The 24,521-nt window shown below is 42.2% G+C and overlaps 2 protein-coding genes across 4 annotated transcripts in view; both read left to right on the top strand.

Moving 5' to 3' along the window:
- The first annotated feature begins 1,628 nt into the window (after positions 1-1,628).
- Positions 1,629-18,643, top strand: cfap53 (cilia and flagella associated protein 53). Its single transcript, XM_033647492.2, has 8 exons — positions 1,629-1,764; positions 2,861-3,090; positions 3,237-3,410; positions 4,010-4,313; positions 9,255-9,473; positions 10,083-10,299; positions 10,406-10,508; positions 13,517-18,643. The coding sequence occupies exons 1-8, from the start codon at positions 1,696-1,698 to the stop codon at positions 13,806-13,808; spliced, it is 1,608 nt and encodes a 535-aa protein (XP_033503383.1). The 5' UTR covers positions 1,629-1,695; the 3' UTR covers positions 13,809-18,643.
- A 1,731-nt stretch (positions 18,644-20,374) lies between these two features.
- The window catches only part of myo5b (myosin VB), a 58,782-nt gene continuing 54,635 nt past the window's right edge, over positions 20,375-24,521 (top strand). For 2 of the 3 annotated variants that reach the window (XM_078161935.1, XM_078161934.1), the window contains exon 1: positions 20,375-20,575. In XM_078161935.1, the coding sequence (XP_078018061.1) occupies positions 20,546-20,575 (30 nt within the window). In that variant the 5' untranslated portion in view covers positions 20,375-20,545. Of the gene's footprint in view, positions 20,576-23,484; positions 23,921-24,521 lie in introns of those variants that run through there. The other variant, XM_033647775.2, reaches the window with a different exon arrangement.

The following is a 24,521-nucleotide window of genomic DNA, read 5'->3' as shown; positions in this document are numbered from 1 at the left end:
CTGTCAGCCACGTCACACCGGCAGAGGAGGAGGTCTCGCGATAATCTACCGTGAGCTGTGGAAAGTCTCGTCTCTCTCCGTTCCTGCGTACGCTTCTTTTGAAACAGTGGTCTTGCACATAAATGATCCAACACCAACTACAGTGGCCACTGTTCACCGCCCACCTAAACCCAACAAGGACTTCATTTATGAATTTTCTACCTTCCTCACTCACATCTGTTCCCTTTCCCCCAATATAATTCTGCGTGGAGATATTAATATACACCTGGACAACATCAACCGCCCTCTCACTGAGGCTTTCACTTCATGCCTGGACAGTTTTGGATTACAACACTACATTAATTTCCCAACACACTAAAAAGGACTTGGTTTGCTGCTCCGGAGTCACTCCTTTCAACTGCTCTGCAGATGATCTCCCCATTTCTGACCATATGTTAATGTCATTCACCACGAACCTAACACTGTCCAAAACTAAACCACTACGGGTCATCTCATGTGGCAATATCAAAAACATTAACAGCCCTCACATCAGGTTTGGAAACATCAACTCCTCTGCCTCTACTGATGAACTGGTCTCTCATTGTAATAATGGTCTTCACACTCTGTTGGACTCACTTGCTCCATTAAACACCCGGACTGTATCCTTCACCCACTCTGCCTCCTGGTTCTCATCCCATCTACGCCAACTCAAAGCCACAGGACGCCAACTGGAACGGCTCTATACAGGAAAACTGGTCTTACTATTCACAAGCAGATGTACCACAGCCGTAATTCTGTTTTACAAGGACTCTCTCCAAAGCAAAATCACAATACTATGCTGAATTAATCGGGCACTGTTCTCACTGGTCACCAACACCCTCCGCCCACCGGACTCTCTTCCTCCACATTTTTACTCAACTGATTACTGTAACTCACTGATGGCATTTTTCAATACAAAAATAGACCGGATCCGCCATCAACTGACCCCTCACACCTCCTGCAGTTCATCTCCTGCCCCACCTTCCCTCTGATGCTGACATATCAGAACTCATCCGGAAATCCAAACATCCACCTGCCAGCTTGACCCCTGCCAACCCCTTTAGTCAAAGCATGCCTCCCCTCCCTCACATCTGTGGTAACCGCCATCATCCATTCCTCCCTCATCTCTGCTTGTGTTCCATCCTCCCTCAAATCTGCTGCTGTAATTCCAGTTCTCAAGAAATCCGGTTCAGATCCCAACAATCTGCCTTTTCTCTCAAAAATCCTGGGAAAAAAAATCGTCACATCTCAAGTTCACTCTCAGCTCTCCAACAATAACCTCTAACCATCCTAACCTTATCCATCCTCATCCTCCTCGACTTGAGTGCAGCCTTCGACACCATCTCCCACTCCATCAGTCTTTTTTTTAAGCACTGAGGAGGGACTTGTGTTTTTAATTTCGGCTTAGTGGAGGGACACACAAATTTAAATGTTTGTATTTATCTTACCGCAGATTTGAATCTAAAACATGGCACGTTTTCTTTAAAACCATTTATCATAGCCAGAAACTGTAAATTAATAAAACACATTTAATATTAAGAGTAAAGATAAGTAGCCTAAAGAAAGGCCCCTAAGGAAAAACGGAAACGGAAGTTAGTCCAGGTGTGTTTGTGGTTACCATGGCTACGTGCAGCCCGTGTGTGTGACTGCAGAGAGACTGAAGATCAGCTGTTTAAAATGCTGCTGAGTCAAAGAAGAACAAGATGTCGGGAGATAACGGGACCGACGCCTCACTCCGTGGCCGTGGTGAGACACCGACACGCTCCACTCATCACGAGGGACGGGACCGGACAAACAGTCCACGGGGATCACAGTAACAGCAGTACCGAGCTGACAGTGTGACGTCATCAGCAGAGCAGAGGACGCCATGTCTGTAAATGAGATCAAACATGTTGTTAAATGTTCAGGTGAACTCAAACCGTTTATTACGATCGTGTTCTCGCGATGCTAATTTGCGTTAGCGCGTTTATGATAACTCCCATTATGAGTTAGCATGGAGCTAACAGACTGTGGGTGGATTCATGTTGTGTCCTCTGCAGCTGGTTGACTTGAATTAGGTTTTGTTAAATGTCTTTTGTAACGTGGCAACATGAACCTTAAATGCGTCTCTGTGTTTCCTGTCGGAATGTTTGTTGATGCATCAGCTGACAGGAAGTAAACAGGGACCAAAGCTGTTGCCGTAGCAACGGCATAACAGTGGAAGTGTTTTTTTCCCAACTGTCTTTATTGTGCATAAATTCAGTTACAGAAATACTAATAGATACAGACGAGAAAATAAATCACAAATACATTTATATTTATTAACATGCATCATATGATTTTATATTATTTAATAATTTAAAGCTAACGTGGTGCTCATTGAGTTATTAAAGTCTTTGTCTTCTGAACAAGTTTTATACAGACATGATTGGTGGGTGCGGACAGGACGGGACATGATTGGTGGGTGCGGACAGGACGGGACATGATTGGTGGGTGCGGACAGGATGGGACATGATTGGTGGGTGCGGATAGGACGGGACATGATTGGTGGGTGCGGATAGGACGGGACATGATTGGTGGGTGCGGATAGGACGGGACATGATTGGTGGGTGCGGACAGGACGGGACATGATTGGTGGGTGCGGATAGGACGGGACATGATTGGTGGGTGCGGATAGGACGGGACATGATTGGTGGGTGTGGACAGGACGGGACATGATTGGTGGGTGCGGACAGGACGGGACATGATTGGTGGGTGTGGACAGGACGGGACATGATTGGTGGGTGTGGACAGGACGGGACAGTCCTCCTGTAGTAGTTAATTCAAATCTCAGATAATAATGAATGTCTTTGTTTTGTCACAGAGAGCAAAGTTCCCGTCCCAGAGACCTGCGGACCAGCTGATCCTGGACAGACAGAAACAGGACGCTGCTCGAGACAAAGTCCTGGACTTCGCTAAGTCCCAGCGGAGCTGCGACATCAAGACTTCATGGCTGAAGAGTTCAGAGCGCCGTTTCCTGACAGGAACCATCGAGAGACAAGTCCGAGCTGCTCTGGACCAACAGAAGGTCCACGTGGACGAGAGGAGGGACAGGTTCGTCTGTGGAGGGACACTTTTACCTCGTCTGGTCTCATAATGTCTCTCTACAGCGGGCACGAGTTCTCAGATCTTTACTGGAGCAAAAGAAGCAATATCACAGTGTACAGTTACTCTGTCTGTCCCCACCTGTCTGTCCCCAGGCTGCGTGTCCTGTTGGAGACGGAGGAGCAGCAGCTCCTGCAGGAGATGGAGGAGAAGACAGAGACTTTGGTGGAGAGACAAGCGAAGATGAGACAACAGGTGAAGACACTGAGAGACAGGAGAGAAAGAGACAGACAGCAGCTGGTCTCAGACAAACTGGAGCAGCTCTTCAGGTAAACACACCTGTCACAATAAGAGCCTCACAAACTGTCACAATAAGAGCCTCACAGACTGTCACAATAAGAGCCTCACAAACTGTCACAATAAGAGCCTCACAGACTGTCACAATAAAAGCCTCACACACTTTCACAATTAAAACCTCACAGACTGTCACAATAAAAGCCTCACAGACTGTCACAATAAGAGCCTCACAGACTGTCACAATAAAAGCCTCACAGACTGTCACAATAAGAGCCTCACAGACTGTCACAATAAAAGCCTCACACACTTTCACAATTAAAACCTCACCGACTGTCACAATAAGAGCCTCACAGACTGTCACAATAAAAGCCTCACACTTTCACAATTAAAACCTCACAGACTGTCACAATAAAAGCCTCACAGACTGTCATAATAAGAGCCTCACAGACTGTCACAATAAAAGCCTCACACTTTCACAATTAAAACCTCACAGACTGTCACAATAAAAGCCTCACAGACTGTCACAATAAAAGCCTCACAGACTGTCACAATAAGAACCTCACACTACACAGTATGAATGCAGTACTGTAACTTCAGTACGTTGATGTGAGTTCTGGTTCCTGCTGGTCAGGGGTCAGTGCGAGGAGCTGCGCAGTGAGCTGATGCGGCGCAGAGAGCAGCAGGTGTGTCAGGAGCGAGCAGCTCAGGTGAGGAGCGGACAGGAGCAGCGGCGGCTGCAGCAGCAGGAAGAGAGGATGTTTGATGAGCTGTGGGAGGCGGACAGACGAGGCAAAGTGGACAGAGAGACGGAGAGAGCGCAGAGACAGCAGCAGAGGAACAGGAAGCAGCTGGACGTCATCAGGAGTCAGATGGACGAGGCGGAGCAGCAGAGACAGAGGAGCAGGGAGCTGAGAGCAGAGGAGGCTGCGCTCATGGTCAGTACTCAGTGTGACACATCATCACATACATCAGCAACACGATCCTGCAGTAAAGGAGCCGCACTACCAGGACCCGTACACATGACGCGTTGTTTGCGCCCTCACAGTCACTGTTTTCAGTGCGGCGCACATGCGTATGTGAGCGTCTGTTCTTCAGGCCGCGACTGCTGCACCCTGAGGTAAACAGTGATCAACTTTTGGACTGCAACAGCTTGCACCACACATCATGTGACGAGGACCAACCAATCACAGCTGACAGATATCTTTATCTTCCTCAGTAAATATCAGTCTGTGATCAATATGGAGGAGAAGTTGATCATGTCAGAGCAGAAATATCCTGCATGTTCACTGTCAGTATGGGCTTAATTAGAGGTAACCGCAGTCACCTGACCCCACCTGTGTTGACTGTGTCATTAACAGAATCAGGCCCTGATCACGCAGGAAGTGTTTTGCACCCTGTAAAACGTGAGGCACACCACAATGCCTTTTCAAAAAAAAAATTGAATGGCACGAGTAAAAAGTTTTATTTTCATTCAAAACTGTTACGAAAAGTTTCATTGTCATTAAAAACTACTACAAAAAGTTTCATTCTCTTTAAAAACTATTACAAAAAGTTTCATTCTCATTAAAACCTATTACCAAAAGTTTCATTCTCATTAAAAACTATTACAAAAAGTTTCATTCTCATTAAAAACTATTACAAAAAGTTTCATTGTCTTTAAAAACTATTACAAAAAGTTTCATTCTCATTAAAAACTATTACCAACAGTTTGATTCTCATTAAAAACTATTACAAAAAGTTTCATTCTCATTAAAACCTATGACCAAAAGTTTCTTTCTCATTAAAAACTATTACAAAAAGTTTCATTCTCTTTAAAAACTATTACAAAAAGTTTCACTCTTATTAAAAACTATTACCAAAAGTTTCATTCTCATTAAAAACAATCACCAAAAGTTTCATTCTCATTAAAAACTATTACCAAAAGTTTCATTCTCATTAAAAACTATTACAAAAAGTTTCATTCTCTTTAAAAACTATTACAAAAAGTTTCTTTCTCATTAAAAACTATTATAAAAAGTTTCATTCTCATTAAAAACTATCACCAAAAGTTTGATTCTCATTAAAAACTATTACAAAAAGTTTCACTCTCATTAAAACCTATGACCAAAAGTTTCATTCTCATTAAAAACTATTACAAAAAGTTTCATTCTCTTTAAAAACTATTACAAAAAGTTTCACTCTTATTAAAAACTATTACCAAAAGTTTCATTCTCATTAAAAACAATCACCAAAAGTTTCATTCTCGTTAAAAACTTTTACCAAAAGTTTCATTCTCTTTAAAAACTATTACCAAAAGTTTCATTCTCATTAAAAACTATTACAAAAGTTTCATTCCCATTAAAAACTATTGCAAAAAGTTTCATTCTCTTTAAAAACTATTACAAAAAGTTTCATTCTCATTAAAAACTATTACACAAAGTTCCACACTCTTTTAAAATTATTACAAAAAGTTTCATTGTCTTTAAAAACTATTACAAAAAGTTCCATTCTCATTAAAAACTATTACCAACAGTTTGATTCTCATTAAAAACTATTACAAAAAGTTTAATTCTCATTAAAACCTATGACCAAAAGTTTCATTCTCATTAAAAACTATTACAAAAAGTTTCATTCTCTTTAAAAACTATTACAAAAAGTTTCACTCTTATTAAAAACTATTACCAAAAGTTTCATTCTCATTAAAAACAATCACCAAAAGTTTCATTCTCATTAAAAACTTTTACCAAAAGTTTCATTCTCTTTAAAAACTATTACCAAAAGTTTCATTCTCTTTAAAAACTATTACCAAAAGTTTCATTCTCATTAAAAACTATTACAAAAGTTTCATTCCCATTAAAAACTATTACCTAAAGTTTCATTCTCATTAACAACTATTACAAAAAGTTTCATTCTCATTAAAAACTATTGCAAAAAGTTTCATTCTCATTAAAAACTATTACACAAAGTTCCACACTCTTTTAAAATTATTACAAAAAGTTTCATTCTCTTTAAAAACTATTACAAAAAGTTTCATTCTCCTTGAAAACTGTTAAAAAAAGTTTAATTCTCCTTAAAAACTTTTACCAAAAGTTTCATTCTCATTAAAAACTATCACCAAAAGTTTCATTCTCATTAAAAACTATTACAAAAAGTTTCATTCTCATTAAAAACTATTACAAAAAGTTTCACTCTCATTAAAAAGTATTACCAAAAGTTTGATTCTCATTAAAAACTATTACCAAAAGTTTCATTCTCATTAAAAACTATTACCAAAAGTTTCACTCTCATTAAAAAGTATTACCAAAAGTTTCATTCTCATTAAAAACTATCACCAAAAGTTTCATTCTCATTAAAAACTATTACCAAAAGTTTCATTCTCATTAAAAACTATCACCAAAAGTTTCATTCTCATTAAAAACTATTACAAAAAGTTTCACTCTCATTAAAAAGTATTACCAAAAGTTTCATTCTCATTAAAAACTATCACCAAAAGTTTCATTCTCATTAAAAACTATTACCAAAAGTTTCATTCTCATTAACAACTATTACAAAAAGTTTCATTCTCTTTAAAAACTATTACAAAAAGTTTCTTTCTCTTTAAAAACTATTATAAAAAGTTTCATTCTCATTAAAAACTATCACCAAAAGTTTCATTCTCATTAAAAACTATTACAAAAAGTTTCATTCTCTTTAAAAACTATCACCAAAAGTTTCATTCTCTTTAAAAACTATTACAAAAAGTTTCATTCTCATTAAAAACTATTACAAAAGTTTCATTCCCATTAAAAACTATTATAAAAAGTTTCATTCTCTTTAAAAACTATCACCAAAAGTTTGATTCTCATTAAAAACTATTACCAAAAGTTTCATTCTCTTTAAAAACTATCACCAAAAGTTTCATTCTCTTTAAAAACTATTACAAAAGTTTCATTCCCATTAAAACCTATTACCTAAAGTTTCATTCTCATTAAAAACTATCACCAAAAGTTTCATTCCCATTAAAAACTATCACCAAAAGTTTCATTCTCTTTAAAAACTATTACAAAAGTTTCATTCCCATTAAAACCTATTACCTAAAGTTTCATTCTCATTAAAAACTATTGCAAAAAGTTTCATTCTCTTTAAAAACTATTACAAAAAGTTTCACTCTCATTAAAAACTATTACACAAAGTTCCACTCTCTTTTAAAATTATTACAAAAAGTTTCATTCTCTTTAAAAACTATTACAAAAAGTTTCATTCTCCTTGAAAACTATTTAAAAAAGTTTAATTCTCCTTAAAAACTTTTACCAAAAGTTTCATTCTCTTTAAAAACTATTACCAAATGTTTTATTCTCATTAAAAAGTTTTACAAAAAGTTTCATTCTCATTAAAAACTATTACAGCAAGTTTCATTCTCATTAAAAACTATTACAAAAAGTTTAATTCTCATTAAAAACTTTTACCAAAAGTTTCATTCTCTTTAAAAACTATTACCAAATGTTTCATTGTCTTTAAAAACTATTACCAAAAGTCAGTTCCAGAAAGAGAGGTAAATCAAACTCTGAGTCAATCACCATGGCAACTGAGTCTGTGAACCTAACCTGCTCGCTGGTTAGGTTTTCCTCTGTCTCCTCCCTCTTACACGCTGTTTCATTTCCTCATTCATTCAGTCCGTGTCAAAGCTTGTATGGAAGCGCATTCATTAGCGGAGATTTACCGTCTGTCACAGTCTAAATCCTGCTGGATATTAGTTTGTTACTCAGGACTGTCTTAAGTTGCTGAATTTATGCACATCAGTCATTTCTTTGGACATCAGTTTTTGTCTTTACATTCAAATATTACACAGCGAGAATTCACCTTCAGCTCAGAATCAAACCTCTGTCCTTTTTATATTTATTATTTTTATAACACTGTGCACAAGGATCAGACTGTCAGTCTGTTAGAGCAGCTCCCAAATGTTTATTGCACATAATGTGTAGGTCTAATTATTTAAATGTTAAAAATGGGTATGAAGCTTTAGACACGTAGTATCAATGACTAATGATCTCTGTCACTGATGTCACTGGTCGCACTGATGGAACATAATTCCTATAGCCTAATATTGGGGATTATATGTTCATATTTCTGAGTGAGCAATGGTGCAGCATTTCACTGTCTTTACATTTACTACATTTGTAGCTGAAATAAAGTCACTGAATGCTGTTGAGTCAAGATACAAATAGATGTGCAACATTTTAAAATCTACTGTATTTTAACCTCAACGTCTTTTCAAGTGCAAATCACCAAACATATTATTACTGGGTCAGACTGTGAGTTTACAGTCATGTCTTTATGTCTTTGATCTATAGCCTAGCCTATATGTTTTAAATCTTCCTCCTGTGTTTTTCCCCATCAGATTAAATCTGAACAAATATATTATTATATATTATTAATATAATGTAATGTATCTACAGCCTGATACACAGTCAGATTCCACCACTTTATCTTCATTAAGGAAATGTAAGTCTGATAAATGATGAGTAAACTTTTTTATTAACTTTATGGTTAACTTATTGACACTTTCCTCGCTCTGACTCAGGCTCTTCTTTTAAAGATAAACGTGCACCGTCTGCTACACATGCATTAATATCTCTACATCCACTGGATTAAAATGGAGGCGCTGTCTTTTATTTACCTGTTGCCATGGTGAATCGTGGAGTCGGAGCTCCATTGATGATGGCTTTTTATTGTCGGCTTAACTCAGAGTGAACATACTCAGAGTTGACTGAACTAACTCAGATCAGCTGTTCTGGAACCGGTAACTCAGAGTTTCCCATCTCAGGGTAAATCAACTCAGAGTTCAGGGTTAGACTCAGAGTTTGTTGAACCTCCTACCTGGAATACCCCGCAGATGAGTCTCATCTTGTCTCCACCAGCTGCAGCAGCAGCAGATGCAGCGGCTGCAGCAGCAGCGCCAGCAGCAGACGATGCTGCAGCAGCAGCAGGGCAGACGGCGGCAGCTGGATCAGTGTCTGCGGCTGAAGATGAAGCGTCTGGCTCGAGAGCAGCAGGACGAGCTGCAGCTGGACATGAACATCCTGCAGACGCTGCTCCAACAGGAAACTGATGACAAACAGGAAGCTGCTCACAAGAAGGTAAATCCCAGACTTTACCTGTGATTAACCATCAAAGACTCTCTGACACACTGTGACAGCCAACCCCATCACAGACTGTCACTGTGGGGGGGGGGCAGGTGGTCCCCAGAGTCAATGATAGGGTTTCAAAAAAAAAAAAAAAAAGGAGCTTTTGAGTCTTTTAGTTTTTACCGTTAGCGTCACACTGCTCAGCCTCCCATGTAAAGTTACTCCAGGAGGATCCTCTGTCATGAGAAATAATATGAAGGAGGTTAAAGTGCTGAAAAAAATCAAACCTTTATAAAGCTACTGTTTCACAACAGTTCATTATGAATATAACATGAAATGAAACAGTGAGACTGGAACAGATGGATGAAGTACGTTACTGTTTAGATACAACAAGCAATGTGTGTGTGTGTGTGTGTGTGTATAATCAAAAACACCTGAGACCATGTGGACTATAACATGTGGACTGACTGTGTAACAACCGTCCCCAGCTGACCTCCTGACAGACATTTTGGGCTCGCCACCACACAGCGTGAGCCTGCTTGCTAAAAGCTGATGGAGGAGCAGCCTGTTTTTGAATATCTGAAACATGTCGACCTCCCCGCTGTACTCTGTGTTGTTCAGGCTGAGCTGCGTGAGGAGCAGTGGAGGTACCAGCAGTATTTGTCTGAGGAGCTGCAGAAGCAGAGGAGGGAGGAGGAGGAGACGGAGCAGCTGATGGAGGAGAAACTGAAGGAGGTTTGGGCTAAAAGAGAGGAGCAGAGCCGACTGCAGCGAGAGGCCAGAAACAGACTGATGGAGGAGGTGGTGGAGGCTCGACGTCTGCAGATCCAACACAAACGTAAGAGACACGCTCTCTGTCAGATGTAATTATTACTCCGCTGCTGAAAGTAGTTCCTTAGTTTTGTGTGTGTGTGTGTGTGTGTGTGTGTGTGTGTGTGTTGCAGTGGACCTGAACACACAGAAACAGGCAGAGCTGTCTGCAGAGAGAGACGAGCTGAACAGAGTGATGGAGGAGATGAAGCTGATGGAGGAGGAGGACAGGAGATGGTGAGTCCAGGACACGCTCTCTGATCAGGCTGTAGATCAGATCTGATTATTGTTTATTTGGACTGTTTGATGTTTGATGATGTCACAAATTCTGCCGCCACATGATTTCAGTTGGATTCAGTTTATCAATCAATCAATCAATCAATCAATTTTATTTATAAAGCCCAATATCACAAATCACAATTTGCCTCACAGGGCTTTACAGCATACGACATCCCTCTGTCCTTATGACCCTCACAGCTGATCAGGAAAAACTCCCCAAAAAAACCCCTTTAACGGGGAAAAAACGGTAGAAACCTCAGGAAGAGCAACTGAGGAGGGATCCCTCTTCCAGGACGGACAGACGTGCAATAGATGTCGTACAGAACAGATCAGCATAATAAATTAACAGTAATCCATATGACACAATGAGACAGAGAGAGAGAGACAGAGAGAGAAGGTGCCTGGTGTATTATAGGGGGGTCCCCCATAGGGGTGGGGGAAATTTCCGATTCTTAGATGCATCGCGATTCGGACGTGGACGAATCTGAATCGATTCACAAACGTCCAAATTTCGATTATTTAAATCTGTTAATTAGAGTAATACAGAAGGTTCGTCTAAATAATGCGGAACTAAGAAGCGCGGTACGTGTCATCTCCGGGACACTTTGGGATGCGCACCTGGAGCAGACACGCCGACACGCGCACAGAGGAAAACAAACATGGCTGACCGCTACCCACCTCGCCGTGAGAGCTGAACAGCTTCTTCTGATTTAAAAGCAGATGTGTGGAAATACTTCGGCTTCTACAACGTTGACGGCGGAAGCGAACTGGACAAGAGCCACGTTATATGTAAGCTGTGTCGTGCTAAAATAAAATACTTTGGCAACACAACAAACATGAGAAGCCATGTAACTCGATTCCACCTGACGGAGGAGACGGCAGGCTGTTGTTGCTGCCGCAACTAGTGGCGCTACCGACCAGAGAACAATCGAGGAAGCAATTAGAAAGCTGCCACCCTCATCGGAAAAAGCGAAGCGAATTACGAAGGCTGTCGCAGCATTTATTGCCAAGGATTTGCGTCCTTATTCTGTCGTGGAAAATCAGGGATTTCGAGCACTGCTGCATACACTGGAGCCCAGATACACCATCCCATCCCGACGCTATTTCACCGACACTCTACCATCAAACCAAAACAGAAGTCATGGCCTCACTGTTGAAGGCAGGCAGGCAGGAACGCGGTTACATGTGATGCGTGGACGTCTGTCGCCACCGAATCATTTGTTACTCAAACTGCGCATTTTATCTTGTGATTTAAGATACCTGTTGTTACCTTTGGTTCCGTACAACGAAGTTGTAACTTTCCAGTTTGCAAGCATTTCCATTTATATGTTTAATAAAATATAATGGAAATGAATTCAACTCTTTCTTATTACAAATGCACTGTTTTTAAAAATTGCAAGTGTTGAATGCTTATTCAGTGAGACAAAAAGAAATGTGTGTTGTGAAAAAGTGCATCAATATACATAAATTAAAGATGCATCAATAATCGTTTTATAATCGAATCGTAGCCCCTGAATCGTAATCGTAATCGAATCATGAGGTGCCCAAAGATTCCCACCCCTAGTCCTCCGGCAGACTAGGCCTAAGTCAGCCTAACTAGGGGCTGGTACAGGGCAAGCCTGAGCCAGCCCTAACTATAAGCTTTATCAAAGAGGAAAGTCTTAAGTCTAGTCTTAAATGTGGAGACGGTGTCTGCCTCCCGGACCGTAACAGGAAGATGATTCCACAGGAGAGGAGCCTGATAGCTGAAGGCTCTGGCTCCTGATCTACTTTTGGAGACTTTAGGGACCACGAGTTAACCCTGCGTTCTCAGAGCGCAGTGTTCTGGTGGGATAATATGGCACTATGAGCTCTCTAAGATATGACGGAGCTTGACCATTTAGAGCTTTATAAGTTAACAGTAGGATTTTAAATTCAATTCTGGATTTTACAGGGAGCCAGTGCAGAGAAGCTAAAACAGGAGAAATATGATCTTGTTTCTTAGTTCCTGTTAGTACACGTGCTGCTGCATTCTGAATTAGCTGGAGAGTTTTTAAGGACTTACTAGAGCTACCTGATAATAGAGAGTTACAGTAATCCAGCCTTGAGGTAACAAAAGCGTGGACCAATTTTTCTGCATCTTTTCGGGTCAGGATAGGCCTAATTTTCGCAATATTACGTAGATGAAAAAATGCAGTCCGTGAGGTTTGTTTTAAATGAGAATTAAAAGACAAATCTTGATCAAATGTTACTCCGAGGTTTCTTACGGTAGTGCTAAAGGCCAGTTTATGAGGCCTGTGATGGATATGAGACGATATATCACAGACACTGACACCCCCTCCTTTGTCTTCTGGCCATCAAAGATAAAAACAGTCCCTCCAGAGAAAAGCGTTGGCAGGGTGCTTCATCCCAGCACTTTTTTTACATGATGCACTTAGGTTACTGTGACCTCACAAAACGTGGTTTTGGCCATAACTCAGGTCATGATCATTAATTATGACAAAATGTCGCACATGGGCTGCAACAGTGTGAGACTCACAGTACGATAACCATCTCAGAGAGTATCACAGAAATGGTTGAACAGATATTTTACTGCAAGAACTGAAACTTGAAACATTTTGTCAGTGGACGTTTGTGTTAAAATCTCTAATGAGAAAAAAACTCAAATAACGGAGAGATTGAACGAACAGTTGGATTTTTTTTCTTCCAGTATCGTAGATAAGTAAATGTACACGTTATGATAACTTTCATATCACGGTAAATATCGCTGGTACATGGCTGCAACCCGACTACACACAAATGTCAAACAGGATAAAATAATGAAGGTCAAAGGTCAAAGGTCAGCTTGACTGTGACATCATCATGTTTAACGTCATATCTCAGGAACAGAATTGGTAAGGTGGTAATTCTCCTTTCAGTGTGACACTGTTGATTGATCACTGAATGTATCCGTCAGTTACAGTCCTGGTCTGTGTTGGTCCTCTCAGTCAGAAGCAGAGCTCCGAGGCGTACCAGGCCGACCTGAAGGCTCAGATCGAGGCTCAGCAGCGGCGCCGCAGTGAGCAGAGAGCTCAGGAGGAGAGGGAGCAGCAGCAGGGTGTGATCCTGCAGCAGCTGTACGAACAGAGGAAAGACCACATCCTGTCCAGACCTACGTCTCACACCAGCGCCCCCCATCCGTTCAGACGAACAGAGGGATGCACCAGGTCTGCCTCCAGACAGCAACACACAGGGTCAGCCTGCGCAGCCCCACGTTACTCTGATGGTTTATATGAATAAAAGTCTGTCCACATTGTGAGCTTCACCTTCAGTCCTTTCACACAGAGTTCCCACAGATCCTTACAGACTTTCCAAACCTGTGTTAAACTGTAGGAACCCTGTAACGAGACACAACCAAACGACTTCTAGATAACAGCTTCCAGACCTCAACATTTATGTTCCAAAGAAAAGTGAGTGTTGTGGCATAAGCCAGTTTATTGTGATAATTTGAGCTGCACTTGCGCACTAGTCAGCAGAGGGCGCTGCTGACTGTTGGTTGTTGTTGTTAACCAGAGTTGAAATAAAGACCATGGCTGCTGCTGCCAAGAGTATGCTCTTCTCTTTCGTCTGTTTAGCTTCTTAAAACTTAAGTTAAGCTCTTCACAAGTGTTTCCAGTATCAACAGCTGTGAGGACTTCCTGATAGCTGCACCCTGTCGGGGGTTTTATCCTGTTTGCATTCACACGGCTGATCCAAACGCTGACGTGCCGTCCTGTGAAGCCTGATTTATGTTTCAACAGTTTGAAGAGTTGCTCAACAGAAATATTTTCAACATCGCTCACCTGTAGAGTTCTGTTATGTTGCAGACGACCAGTGTGGATTTCATTGATGAAAATTACGATTCGGTGAAACACAGGGCGGCAGATGTGCTTAAGTCTGAGTTTTTATGAGTGAGCAGCAGCAACTCCTCCATCTTATTTGCCAGAGAGTGGACATTTGCCAGGTGTATAGACGGGAGCAGAGCGCGTAATCTCCGCTGCCGTAGCCTCACCAGCACCAGTGCAGGACTGATCAATGTGTGGGAGTTCCTCTCTGGTGAAGGTGACCAGTGAGGGGCAGCAGAAAGCTAAAAAATCTAACTAAACCAGGAGAAGGAGAGAGCGAAGTCCCGAAGCGGCCATCTTGGTTCTAAATAGAGTCAGTTGGTTGCTCACAGATGGACTGTGAGCTGATCAGTCAGTAAAGATACAGTTGATAAGTTAAAACATGTATGCAGCTGTCTGTGGAGATTACACTAAATATGACCATACAAAACTTTGGGCAGAGCTGTGGAGACGACTGAAGCCTTTCACTGGAGCACGAAGCACAAACGTTGTGCTGCTTTTTAACTTTTGTCGGACAACTGTAAATCAGACTGTGAGCCAGCTGACATTTGGCACAGGAACGTCACTTTTGCTTTGACGAGTCAAAATCAGGTTTTGTTTCCTCCATCACGTATCTGCTCAGTAAACCTGGACTTCACTGTCGCTCCATTGTTCTGTGTTTCCTTCGTCACCTGTTGTTTGTGTCACAGATGTATGATAATAACTTGACACTGGCCCACAGGAGGTCAACCACGCTTTGAGGCCAATTTTTTGTAGTGGCCAAACAGTGGTATGACATCACGTGATGCCCAAAAAGACTTTTCCCATTGACTCACATCATAAAAGAGAGGTCTGTGTGGATACATGTTTTGAGTGTCACAGCTCCTGAGAGACGACTCGTCTCATGATCACGATTTGATCTGTTCAGTCTGATGACGTTTGGAAAGTCTAAAGAGCTGCGAGATTAAACCATTTTATCTCCATTGAAGTTAGCGGAGCGCTAAACAGGAAGTCAGCTGTGTTCAGCTGTGCTCGGCTGTCACCCCCCCCCCCCGAAGCAGCCTGTGGTCACATGACCCCCAGATTTAAAAGGCAAGCCACACCTCCTTCTCTCTCTCTCTCTCTCTCACTCTCCCACCAGCTGCAGGCCATCCTGCAGCACTCCAGGCTGTTTGTCTCTTTGTTTTGGTTTTCTTACTGCTACCTTACCTAACAAACAGTCTTGCATTCAGTTTTTGGTCCCACCATTTTCATTGTGTTGCTTCCCGTGAGCCAGGGTTGTAACATAATGGTGGCTCGTCCATTTCTGATCATTTTCCCCTAGGTTTCTGTTGGTTCCTTGGTGTTCCTTTGTTGCTTGCTGGAGTGTGGTGGCTGTGTGCTTCTCTCCTTTCTGGTTTGGGTTTGGTTTGGCGAGTATGGTTGTCATCTGTAGGCCACACATTTCAGTGCTAGAGCTCCCTGGTTATGTAGGGTGAGTGTTCCAGCTGGACTTTGGTCCTTCCAACGGTTCACTCTTTTGTTGTTTTTCCTTTTTTTGTTTTCGAGGGTATCCTGGGTAGGGGCACGCTCCAAGTTTCTGCAGTTGGCTGTGTTTTGGCTTTCTGTGGAGCTTTGGTTTTTGCGTTTAAAGCCGCCTCAAGCCTGGTAACCTCAGAAGATACTTAGGTTTTAGTCTAGTGAGGCAGGTGTCCAGGGTTGCTCCACTCTGCTCTGTGTTGCACTGGTTTTGTGGTTTGAACTTGACAGCCATGCTCCCTGTTTGTTTGTCTGGAGGGAGGGAAGAGAGAGCATTTGTGTGAAGTTAGGTGAGTTGTGCCAGGAGTGGCACTGTGTTGGGTCCATGATCCTAACTTTAGTGTGTTTAGTGGCTTCTGTGTTGAGCTCAGTGTGGGCTTGTGTAGATGAATATTACCCTGAGTGTTTCTGTGACCTTGTGCATAACCCTGATTACTAGCAGGCTCAATTCTGTGCTTGTGTGGGGCAAGTAATCTTTTGTGCTGCCTTGCTGGCTTGAAGTGTAATAGTTGTCTACTTTGGTGGATGGTAGTGTAGCCACTTTGTGTCAGCTGTGTGCTGTGTTGGACCCGTCTTGTGTTTTGTGCTGTATGCATAGCTAAACGAGCAGCAGTGGTTGCTTTGTGTGAAGCCCCATTTGTGTGTTTGATTGCTTTATATGTGTCCCTTAAGGCAGTGAAACTTGTCAAGCAAACTTTGCTGAAACAGTGGCAACTCTTGATGATTTCCTTGCACAGCCCTGTGAAGACATTCTCGAAGAGTTCACCAAAGAAAAACTTCTTCAGCTGGCATCTAGCTATGGTATTGAAATTTCTAATGATGATAAAAAGCTGAAAAAGAACATTAAAGATTCGATTAAAAAAGAGCTTATGAGTAGAGGCGTGTTGAAACCGTCTCCTCCAGCAGCTGAGTTTGTCATGCCTGTGTCCCCTGTTGCATCTGAGGCTGCAATCCAGCAACGGCACAGGGAGTTGGCTCTAAAAGAATATGGCGAGACACTGGAGCTTTTCAGACTGTGATGCTCTCCCATATAGTGACCAGTCTTTTCTTGGTTCCTATGCTTTGGTTAAGGGGTTTGGTATTGAGATTTTTGCCCTACCCCTACACAAACTCACACTGAACTCTGACTTGGTATCTGGTGAAGTTGCTTCCAAATGATGTTGTTTCGTTGCTCCTTGGAAATGATCTAGCTGGGAGCCGAGTTTGTGTTGCTCCAAAAGTGAGTTCTGACCCTCGGTTAGACATTGCTCCTGATGATGCTCAGTTGGTGACGGAGCCGATGGCAGATCCTACTTTGTGCAGTCTGTTCAAAGACGCTGTGTCAGAGGATGACGGCGCTGCAGAGCCTTTTGAACAGGTTTTGGTTGGTTGTGCTGGTCCTCTTCCATGTTGTGCGTCTGGGGACCAGGATCCTGTGTTGTTGCCGCCTGCTGTTGAGGTTTTTTTTTTTCCCAAGTTCAAAACAACTTTATTTAAACAACTATTTTTTACTGTATTTGGAACATTAAGACACAATGAAAGAACGTGATAAAGAAGAACTGCAAAGTCAAATGACTTTTCATTCCCCTTATAATGTTTATAATGTGAAAAGCTCAAAAACAATGTTTTTTTTTTTTCTCCTTCTCCCTTCTTTTCTTGTCACTCTTTTCTCATGTATATAATGTAACGGTGTCAGTAAACAACAACAGCAACAAACACAACAGTATGAATAGGAACACTATTTGAATATTTGAACACTATTCCTTGAGCCCTGGCATTTGAGCTCAAGCAACAGCTTGTCAAGTTCTACCTCACTGTCATCAGAGTCCTCCTTCTCTTTGTCCTCCTGCCGGCCCCCATGATCTTCACCCTGTGGGTGGTGGACCTGAGCCCTGTTGTTCGAAACCTAGATAAGGGATTAAGCCGGGATATGTTGGTTATCCTGGCTTAACTTAGCGTTGATTCGGTTGTTCGAAAGCAGAGGCACATATGTTGCCATGGAGATTTATTCTGTGCACTCAGTCTGCTCCCGACCAGGTTAACAACCAGGCTTAGTTTAGCCCGGTGCCTTATCTGTCCAGTCAGCTGTCACTGCGATCCGAAATCAATGTGTTTCACCGTCATTTCATGTTCTTATGTACGTATTTGCCTTATTTTGAACAAAATACATGAAGCCTACAATAATAAAAAAACATTTAACATTTAAAACATTCTTTTTGTCACAGCCTAATTATTCATGTGATAATGTGTTTGTCTGTATATCTATGTTATATGTTCAATGTCCTTTATGTTGGAACCTGTTTCAATGAGCTGTACTGGAAACAAATTCCACCAGCATCAATCAATCAATCAATCAATCAATCAATCAATCAATCAATCAGCATCGTCAGGTGCATACAGGGTGCATATAATATTGGGAGCAATCTGGGCTTCAGCATCCAGCCCAAGGACACTTTGACATGCACATATCCTCTCACTCTCCCACCAGCTGCAGGCCATCCTGCAGCACTCCAGGCTGTTTGTGTCTTTGTTTTGGTTTTCTTACTGCTACCTTACCTAACAAACAGTCTTGCATTCAGTTTTTGGTCCCACCATTTTCATTGTGTTGCTTCCCGTGAGCCAGGGTTGTAACATCACAGATTTTAAAATCACTTGTGTGTCCTCAGTTTGACAGACGTCTCTTTTATAATGGAGGAAAATGATTTCTGGGCTGCAGGTCGGAACACCTTCTCACCACAAACCAACCGCACCACAGTTCGTTTGTAACCGGACTGAGACCACCTCTTCAAGAAGGTCTCAGTCCGGTTGTTTTGGGGTGTGTGTGTGTGTGTTGGGGGGGGGGGGGGGGGGGTCAGGGTGAGTTCAGCTGAACTGAACAGGTGTGAACGCAGCCTTGATGTAGTTTTGTTGTTGTGCCCTGCGGACATTTTGAAAAGCTGTATTTTATGTCAGCGCCTGGCATCATGGCGTCACAGTCAGAGTACAAAAAACATGTGCGTCCCACGACAGGAGAGACCTCATGTTCTCTGTAACTGGGTGGAAAAACACATCTGCAGATATCGGTCTCAGCAACCGTGCAGTGAGGACGAAGGTGGAGGACAGGCCGCCTGATCTGACGTAACTTACAGTTGATATTGTGCAGCGGTGAGAATTAAAATACAACATTAATTAAACGAGTCAGCTGTGTTTTCTTGTCATACTGTGGTTACCATGGAAACAACATCCAGTTTGATCAGTGTTAGATTTCAGGTCTGTAATGTTCAGAGACGTCTGGTGTCAGCTCCACCCGTGACTCTACGCCTTCGCCCTCCGTACGTCACATGACATTCTGGTAACATGCAGTGCTGAAGACGAGGGACAAGTTACATAAAAGCTTTTATTGTGAAAGAGTCATTGTGCAGCTGATGTAGGACCAGTCTCACCAAACCCTCATCAGGACCTTCTCTAATGCCCGACTGCCTCCAGGCCGTCGCACTGCGTTCATTCATTACTGTGCTTAGTTCTTTACTTCTATTAATTAATTTACATATTTATCTATTTCTATTTATTTACAAATTTATTTATTTACATATTTATCTATTTATTTATATTTATTTATTTACATATTTATTTATTTCCATTTATTTACATATTTATCTATTTATTTATTTATTTATTTGTGTATTTCTTTGTCTTTTGTTTCCATGTTTCCAGCTAGGCTTCTCACTGGTTTTAACAGACGACATCACATCACCCCTATTCTTGCTGCCCTTCATTGGCTCCCTGTCTGTTTAAGAATTGATTTTAAGATTTTACTGATCCCTTTTAAAGCACATCTGGGTCTGGCCCCTAGCTATATAACAGAAATGTTGACCCCATATGAGCCTGCACGCAGCCTCAGATCCTCGGCCGGGGCCTTTTGGTTGTTCCAGAGTCGAGGCTGAAGTCTAAGGGCGACCGAGCTTTTTCCATCAGGGCCCCTCGGCTTTGAAACGACCTGCCCGAGGACATAAGGTTTGCAGAATCAGTAACTTCCTTTAAATCACTTCTTAAAACCCATTTTTATAGACTTGCTTTTATGTGATGTCGTCGTTCTCCTCTTTTTTTTTCTTGTATTGTTTATCTATTAGTGTTTTAGTTGTATTTACTTATTTTATTCCCTTTGCTGTTTTCTCCTGTACTCCTTACTGCTACCTTGATGCTGCCATGTTGTATATGTCTGCCTCTGCTACACTGTGTGTTGTTGCTGTCTTACCTGCTGCTGCTGTCATATTGTTGATTGGACCGATTTTGCTTTGTTTGTCAAAGCACTTTGTTTTTAAAAGGTGCTATATAAATAAAGTTATTATTATTATGTATGTATGTGTTTGTTGTTAGTAGAGTCACGACCGGTCCTCCGTACTCCTGCTGCTCTGCACGGCTCCACAGGTGAGCTGTGCACAGGTGTTGACAGTGGCTGTTGTGGGTGGAGCGGCAGGTAAACAGCTCATACCTGCAGAGGGAGTGTTCTGGGAGTGGACTCATTACCTGATGTAAGAACAAGAGTTCTGCTCAGACAGGTCTGAGTCGTGCTGCTTCCCACAGTCGGACCAGCTCATGTCTTTAAACTTGACGCCACATGACGAGCTACTGATGATCTATTGATGATCTATTGATGATCTATTGATGATCTACTGACCTGCTGATTACCCTGAGAGGATGACCAGTGATTATTACCCGTACTCCAAGGTAAAGGTCCTTTTTAATCTTTCTGAGCTCTTATCTTCTGATCTGTGTCGGTTAATGTTCAGGTGATACAACACACACACACACACACACACACACACAGATTATCAGCATTACACCACGTCAGTGATAACACACACTCTGCCTGGTTCCTCTGATACAGTGTGTGTGTGTGTGTGTACAGTCAGCTTCAGACACAACCTGTAACTGCTGCTGGGGAACTAATCAGATTACCACACTGTGACAGTACTCTGTTACTGGGATGGTTCCTGCACTGAGGACGGTTCATCACAGCTCCACTGGGCCCCATTACACTTAACCCTTTCCTCACCAGAGTGTTGTGTTGCAGCAGGATGGTTGTTACACAAACATCAGACTGAAGAACAGACCGTCTGGTTCATTGTTCTGTCTCGTTCTCATTTCCTTGCGTCAGTCTGAACTGTATCATTAATAATAATCTCTTTGAGTTGCAGCAGTGGAACATGTTGTCACGTTCAGTCATCGCTCAGTGTTCTGTTGTCTCCGTCTCCTCCGTGGTCGTCATGGAGATCCCGTTTCGTCCCACCATCTCGTTTGTTTCTTCGTCCAATCAGATTCAGAATGTTGATCAAAACAGGAAGTGTCAGAGTCTGAGTCCATCAGCATCTCCACCACTTGTGCAGCCGTAAACTTTTCCGTCAGCATTTTCCTGCAGTTTACAAGCTGCTACATCTTTTTCCTGTTGCCAGCGGGTCTGTTTTTGGACACGGCGGTGCTGTTCTGTTTCACGAGATGTGTAACAGCGCCCCGATTCACGGTATATCTCGTCAATGGAGGGAAAGAGTTAATCTAATCAGCTGTTTTTTTTAATCAGCTGAGAGTCAGACTCAGTGTGTTTCTGTTCCTTCAGAATGAGCTGTTTACATCTCCACAGGGAGCAGGTCCTCGTCTACAGAGATCACCATGTTGCACCGCCATGTTTCTACAGTAGCCCAGAGCGGACAAACCAAACACTGACTCTAGATAGAGACATTCATGTGTTCATGTCTCCTACACACTCAGCACACCAGAGAAGTTTCAGTTTGTTGCTGTCTGCAGCTTCACCACTAGATGTCACTGACTGGACCTTTAAATAAAAGTGAAGAAGTTTAATCAGGACGAAGAATAAAGTGATAATAATCTTTATAATCTTTACTCATGAAGTGCTTTCTTCACATGTGGATCATTAAAACAGACGAGACATAAAACAACGACTTTATAAGAAGTGATAAAAACACTTCAAATTAACTTTAAACTGATTAATGTCTGTTGTAAGAAGGGACTTAAAGACCCTGATTGGTCCACAGCCTCGGGGCCCTGACAGCAGAAACATTAATCAAAACAATTCATCCTTTGCTAAGCCCCGCCCCTCGAATGGTGGCTGGCCAATCATAGCGCAGCTTCGGCCAGCACAGCTACACAGCTGTGCTCCACAGACTGACAGACGCGTCAGGTCTCAGATGAATATTAAATATATCACGTGTCGTCATATCAAACTACAAACATTATTAATCATTCATAAAGTCTGACCCCTGACATGTGATCAGGTTCTGTTTCTGTCCGTGTCAGAATCAGCTGCAGACTGACTCTGCACAGATGGCTGCCATCTTGTTTTTACATGGATCAGTGTATAGTGGTCTGTATGGGACAAAAAGTGTCCCTGAACGAGGACAACAGGTCTGAGTTCAGCAGGATGAAGGATGAGGAGCAGCAGACACTGACTGGGACGTCCTCATGTGAGGACACAGGGTCTCAGGAGGACAGAGACAGGATGATGTTGTAACTGACCCTGCAGACTGATGATGATGATGATGATGATGATGATGATGCAGCTTGTCACTCAGATCCTCTGTATGTTGGTGTGTGTGACGGCAGCACCATCTTGTGAGGAAGGCGATTAGATTCAGTTGAACAGGTTAAAGGAGGTGTTGACCTGAGCTCACCTGTGCTCCTGTTGGCTCTGGATGATGTCACAGTCAGCTGCTGCTGAACTGAGCGTGCTCTGTAAACAGGACGGCGTCAGTGTGAACACCAGGTGTGTGAGTGTGAGGTCACGGTGACCTGTGTTGTCTCGATGATGATGAGGCTGCAGCAGGATCAGGTAACAGCACGCTCTCCCCACAAGATGGCGCCCTTGTCCCAGAATGTAACACGACACTGTACGGACTGTGTGTGTGTGTATACACACTGACACCGTTTATTGTTTGTGTTTGTATTCTGAACATTTAAAGGGAAAATTAGAGATTAAAACTGTTGATATTGTTTATTTATTTAATATTAAAATCAAGTAAAACAAATATATATATATATATATATATATATATTTGTTTTAAGTTTTAATATTTTTAACAGTTTGAAACGATCGTCTTTTTCTCTTGTTTATGTAAACAAACACTGTAAACATGGAAAACATTTTGGACTCTTGTTTTTATGATGTTTTTTCATCACAAGAATAAAACGTTAATATTTTACTAGGTAAAGACGTATGAAATAAACAGAAGTAAATAAATGTGCGTATAAATAAATACAAAATTAAATATCAGATTAAATAAACATATAAATAAATAAATACAGAAGTAAATATGGAAACAAATAAATTAATATTGAATAAATAAATAATTGATCATTTATAAATTCTCTCTTTCAAAACTTTGTCAAACACATCAACTGTGTCGCACAACAAACAAAAACACCGGAAGACACGTGTTTAATATGTTGTTTTCCACCTGGTCACAGGCCGATCACTCTGTGTATTGATCCTGTGAATGATCAATGACGTCACGTCACGTGACGCCTCAGCGGCCTCTCAGGACCGTCTGTGGGGTCGCGAGCCGCAGGTTGAGACCCGGTGAAACTGCGCTCCCATGAGCTTGTGTGTGTGTGTGTGTGTGTGTGTGTAACAGCCAATCAGAGTGTGCGCGTGCTGTCCGGAAGTCCTCACTCTGCGGCAGGTTGTTGTATTTGATTTAACGGGTCGTTACCGACTCTTAACGCGGTGGATTAACGTGTGTCGCCGCTGAAACTGCGCAGTGTGGTTACCGGAGGCAACAGCTGCCGTTACCGGGGAGCACGAGGCTGACTGAGAGCCGAGGCTTCACCGAACAAACTGACCGAAACTCCGCCGGGAACACCTGCCCGCCCCGCTCCGCGCCGCCCCGCGCCGCGCCGCCGCACCGGGGACATGCGGACTCAAAGTTGTCCGGTTGTTTAGACGAAGAAACTTCCGGTTACACGGATTCTGATGGATTCTTGATGGGAGCGACGGCACGAGCGTAGTTTGTTGGTCGGTTGTTCGGGAACAAGATGTCTGTGAACGAGTTGTACACAAAGGTGAGTCCCTGTACCTGAGAAACACTCTGACGTCACACTCAGACACACAGACTCCATTCAGAGCTCCGTCTGATCAAAGCTGCAGCAGGTTGTTCCAGCCGGACTCACCTGGCCGCGGCGGCTCGGTCACGGCTCGTGGTGGCAGGAAGTTGAAATATTAGAAAGCTCGTGTCTGTGTGGCGGGTCATGTGTGAGCCGGATGTACCGGAGGACCGGGGACACGGTTCTTGTGTCCAGTCGTGATGTGAAGGTTTTGTCACAGGCGACGCTCTGCTTTGAATTTACATATTTTTGAATGGGGTTCAGCACAGCAGGTGCAGGTGCAGGTCAGATTTAGATAGTTCAGTGTTCCACTTTATGATCTGTAATCACTCCCAAACATTTTGTGTCATATACTCTTTTAATTTCAGCACCATGTAAGTTCAGTGTTATTTCACAGTGAACCTAACACCAGCCAACACCATCACTTTACTTTGATTTTCATTCAGTCAGAACTTATTAACGTCAAACCTTTTTTAAAACATGATCAGTTCCCTTTTTACTGTTTTTAATAACTCTTTCATGTCCTCACTTGAACACGATAAATCTGTATCGTCAGCAA

Source organism: Epinephelus lanceolatus, chromosome 19, assembly GCF_041903045.1.
Source record: "Epinephelus lanceolatus isolate andai-2023 chromosome 19, ASM4190304v1, whole genome shotgun sequence".
Lineage (NCBI taxonomy): Eukaryota > Metazoa > Chordata > Actinopteri > Perciformes > Serranidae > Epinephelus > Epinephelus lanceolatus.
Note: the sequence above shows the minus strand (reverse complement) of the source record. Positions and strands in the feature narration are given on the sequence as shown.

What these genes read in the sequence shown, in the direction of transcription:
- cfap53 (XM_033647492.2), top strand. Translation starts at nt 1,696, where the DNA reads ATGCTGCTGAGTCAAAGAAGAACAAGATGTCGGGAGATAACGGGACCG. An exon ending in CGCCTCACTCCGTGGCCGTG is followed by an intron (nt 1,765 to 2,860) that starts GTGAGACACCGA and finishes GTTTTGTCACAG; the next exon opens with AGAGCAAAGTTCCCGTCCCA. An exon ending in CAGAGGAGGCTGCGCTCATG is followed by an intron (nt 4,314 to 9,254) that starts GTCAGTACTCAG and finishes TGTCTCCACCAG; the next exon opens with CTGCAGCAGCAGCAGATGCA.